The following is a 1,087-nucleotide window of genomic DNA, read 5'->3' on the forward strand; positions in this document are numbered from 1 at the left end:
TTTGCACTTGAGCTTGGTGTTGCTGTCCCATAACTTTTTCCATACGCTACCGTGGAACATGTTGAATTTGCACGCGATCGAAATCGCTTTTGCAACTTATTTTTCGCCTCTGTGTGGCTGTTCCTCTCTCTGCAGTCAGAGATAGCATGCTAATCCACTGGTCTAAAGCGTGGAGACGTGAATTAACGTCCTCCACTCGATGCAGCTGGGCACACTCCGGTATTACAAGCAACCGCTCGGCCCAAGGGAATGAACTGATCCCGAACGCAGCCTAGGTCTCGGGCAGTCTCAGTGCCCCATCAAAAAGTAACTCGGTTCAGTCATCGATACTAAAAGAGAAAAGATTTAAATTGAGGGTTATTTCAATCTTCAGAATGTCGCCGACCGCTGCGTCTTCTTCTCTCTCCCTCCCTCCCCCCTGATGTTTTGCTGAATTTCCTTCCAGACTCTCAGAGGAGGGAGTGTAACCATACATAGCAATATAAAAAAGGAATTATAGTTATAACCAGAAGACGGCAACGCAAACCCAAGAAAAGAGCCGCCTGGGCGAACGCGGGGGATGAAATGCCATCGCTCCACCACCAACCCGCGGGTACCACGGCACGGCGAGACCGCGACCGTCTCCGTAACGCCTAGCTGCGAGCCCGGCGTCGGTTCCAAGAGCCCAAGCAAATTTTTTTTGGGGGGGGGATAAGCAGGGCTTTCGTTCCGTTCTGCCAGTTTTTCAGCGTATTTGCATCGCTGCGGTTACATGGCGTACAATACAAAGCAAGAACACGCGATCCGACAGCCAGCGCTCGCTGGTGTGGTTTGTTTTTTTGGTTTTTTTACCTGAGACGAGGGCTAAGTCGCGTGGTGCCTTCAGTCCCACCTCAGAAAGTCATCGAAAATAGACAAAAATAAATAAATATATATCTATATACACGAGGGGTGAGCTTGCCCGGCAATTAGCGACCAGGATTAATCACGTCCTCTTGAAGCCCACACGCTGAGAGGTTTTGGGGAACCGAGGCCGGGGAGGGCTCAGCGCTGACAGGGTTTTTTGCCCGTGACAGGGCTGGGGGCCGCCGCCGCCGCCGCCTCCCCG

At 52.0% G+C, this 1,087-nt stretch overlaps 1 protein-coding gene across 1 annotated transcript in view; it reads left to right on the forward strand.

Annotated features, from left to right (window-relative positions):
• The first annotated feature begins 751 nt into the window (after positions 1-751).
• FRRS1L (ferric-chelate reductase 1-like) overlaps positions 752-1,087 on the forward strand; it is a 7,126-nt gene continuing 6,790 nt past the window's right edge. The window contains exon 1 of the mRNA XM_010583596.1: positions 752-803. Coding sequence (XP_010581898.1) covers positions 752-803 — 52 coding nt within the window. The remainder of the gene's footprint in view (positions 804-1,087) is intronic.

Source organism: Haliaeetus leucocephalus, unplaced genomic scaffold (genome assembly GCF_000737465.1).
Source record: "Haliaeetus leucocephalus isolate CR32 unplaced genomic scaffold, Haliaeetus_leucocephalus-4.0 Scaffold915, whole genome shotgun sequence".
Classification (NCBI taxonomy): Eukaryota; Metazoa; Chordata; class Aves; order Accipitriformes; family Accipitridae; genus Haliaeetus; species Haliaeetus leucocephalus.